A 3114-nucleotide genomic window follows, 5' to 3' on the forward strand; every position below is an offset into this window, starting at 1 on the left:
CAATATAAGCTGTTTTCAACAACTTATAAGCCAATCCAAACGAGCTCGTAGTGTGGGCTCCGATCTCCCTATAAACTGTTTTCAACAACCTATAAGACAATCCAAACGGGCTCTTAGTGTGGGCTCCTATCTCCATTCATGGATCCTTGTCCATTTGCTTATGGAGTTTAATTTTGAGTTGTACTAAAGTGAGAACATGGGAGTATAGGATATTTTCATTTAACCTGGGACCTGAAAAGAAAAAAGGACAGGTGGTAGGTTTGACGTTTCGTATAATATCTTTCGAAACGAATGAAGGTTACAAAAAACTTTTTGTACTTTGAGGTAAATACTTCCTATGGTGTAGCTTTGACCGTCAAACACACCTTTTTTTAACCAAACATAATTTCAATTTTGAAATTATTAACTATTCTAACAAATAAAATGGGGACGAATGGTTCGCTTTCTTGTTCTAACTATAATAAAACTATAAAAAACAAACGGGAAGTGAAAAATAATCAAAACCTACTGCATTTTGCATACAAATCCATATATAACAAACTTTATACATAAGCACATACAAAACAACTATATGCACTTAATATAGTAATACAGTCCTAAAATCCAGAAACAGTGAAGGAATTGAAATGAAAGCTTTTAACCGAAACATCATATATAGCAGCACAATCACAAAAGTAAAAAAGCGACAAATAAACTCATTCATTCCCACGTTGTCAACTTTAGTGAGAGGCAGCAGCAGCTTCCTTTTCTTCTTCAGTCTTAGGGTGGTATCCTGGTAATTTCTCATTAATTTTGTCCATTAATCCCTTCTTCTCCTTACCATCAGCCTCATGCTCCGCCACAGCTGGTGGTGGAGGCGCCACTTCCTCAGCCCTCTTCTGCCCGTCACATGGCAACTTCTCCTTTATTTTGTCCATTAATCCCTTCTTCTCCTTACCATCAGCCTCATGCTCCGCCACAGCTGGTGGTGGAGGCGCCACTTCCTCAGCCCTCTTCTGCCCGTCACCTGGCAACTTCTCCTTTATTTTGTCCAGGAAACCTTTTTTCTCCTCCGATTCCTCGTACTTTCCAACAGGAACTGACGTGTCCCCAACCTTCTCCGTTTTCTCCCCTTCCTTGTGCTCTCCAGATATTTTGTCCTTGATCTTGTCCTTCAAGCCCTTCAATATTAAATCAGGAATTTATATGTACACGGATAATGAAAAACATCTTTGAATTATAGGTTAACTTAACCTATGATGATAGATCATTTGTTCGTACCAAGCCTAACTTGAAAAATAAACTAGTAACTAAAATAAGTCAAATTAAGAGTAACCATTTTGACTTTCATGGTATATGTATTTACGTAATTTTCAACTATGTAAAAATTATTTTACAAGAAGTAGGAATTTATACAATAGTTTGATCCTCGTTATCATGTTACATAAAAAGGAATGAATGAACTACTTATTTTTGTAGTTGTATAAAAATAGAGCAATATCACGTGATCAGAGATACTCGCCCTGATTGTTCAGATCAAGACAAAAATTAATTTTTATAATTTAAAAAATTAAAAAATACGTAGCTTAAATAATCGCTCCTCAGCTGCAGGAGCGGAACCAATAAGGGCCAGGGTTCATCTGAACGTCCATCGGTAAAAAATTACATCGCATATTTAAGATTAAAATTAATTTTTACTTATACATAGTAGATATTGAACACTGGCCGGAGGACGTAAAATATATGTAATCTGTAATAATCAATGTTAAAATTAATTTTTACTTATACATACTTGTTCTTCATGAGCATGAGTTGGCTTTTCCTCTTCTTTTTTCCCAAGGAAATCAAACAAACCACGAGACTCCATGTTGGCACCAGTCTCTTCAACTGAGGTCTTGTTGTGTTCGTGCTGATCAGCCATTTTTTTCAAACAAAAACAACAAAGAATGACCACTCTTTAGAGGTAAAGTGAAAGTTCGAAGCTTTTTGGATATTGAAATGAAACTTGAATTGGATGTGGTAGAAACGTGAGACTTAGTGGCCTTTTATAGCAATCACAACGCGGACGTTACGCTGATTAAGATTTTTTTATTTTTTTTGCATAGGATTAGAATATTTTTCAATATGAAAAATTAAAAGTAGTCCAAAGGACTCATAATATTCAGTAAAGCCTAATCAAGTACCCCAAGTGTAACCGACGTCGACTGGCCTTTTTTGTTCTTCACATTTCCAAGCGTGCATGAATTTCTATACTCGCCTTACTATCGTGACAGGTGAACAAATATTACTGGATTTTAAGGGAATTAAATCTAATCCGAGAAAATATAATTATGTCCAATATACATCCTGATTTCAACCGGTTATGTAGTGAACGATTTAGAATTTAAATTTTATAAATTTAAAATTTTAAGATAACAATAGCAAGTGTTAATTATCGAGATCTGAGTATAACTTTTATAAATATTTAGTAAATTCTTAGCACATACTGTTTATATAATAGTACAAAACAATGGAATTCGATCTAACCATAAATCCAAGCCAACATCCGTCGGGGCCCATTGGTGGTACCTTTTGAACATTCAAGTTTTCCATTTGAGCTCGTTTGTTTTGTAAACGACTCCTATAAAGATCATTTATGAAAAAAAGTTACATCCGTTTTAATTTGTTGTCTTATTTTTTCATTTTAGTTTATCCCCAAAAAATTGTCATTTTTTATATTTAGTATTCCTTTCGTTTCAACTTATGTGATATAGTTTGAATATGTAAGGAATTTAAGCAATAAAGAAAGACTTTTGAAACTTATGATCTAAAATAAGTCACATATATTTATGTGGCTTTAAAAGGAGGAAATTTTAAGTTGAATTATTTCTAACGTAGAAATGTATCATTCTTTTTGGAAGAATATTAAAAGAAAAATCTATCATATAAATTGAGACAGAAGGAGTAACTCTTTATTACTCCTTACCCTCCAATATCTTATATGACATATTTAAGATTATAAGATTTAAATTATATTTTATTGCATTATATATATTTTTAATTTAAAATTGTAAAATTCAATATCTTGTTTATTTTCTTAAACTTTCGGTTGAGTTAAACTAAACAAACAAAGGGATAATTAATTCAATGTCATCA

At 32.9% G+C, this 3114-nt stretch overlaps 1 protein-coding gene across 1 annotated transcript; it reads right to left on the minus strand.

The window, feature by feature from the left end:
• Positions 1–494: 494 nt before the first annotated feature.
• Positions 495–2004, minus strand: LOC132628180 (dehydrin COR47-like). The gene is made up of 2 exons (XM_060343928.1): positions 1772–2004; positions 495–1160 (listed from the first exon to the last, which is right to left on the minus strand). The coding sequence occupies exons 1-2, from the start codon at positions 1898–1900 to the stop codon at positions 720–722; spliced, it is 570 nt and encodes a 189-aa protein (XP_060199911.1). The 5' UTR covers positions 1901–2004; the 3' UTR covers positions 495–719.
• Between the last annotated feature and the right edge of the window lie 1110 nt (positions 2005–3114).

Source organism: Lycium barbarum, chromosome 2 (assembly GCF_019175385.1).
Source record: "Lycium barbarum isolate Lr01 chromosome 2, ASM1917538v2, whole genome shotgun sequence".
NCBI classification, from domain to species: Eukaryota; Viridiplantae; Streptophyta; class Magnoliopsida; order Solanales; family Solanaceae; genus Lycium; species Lycium barbarum.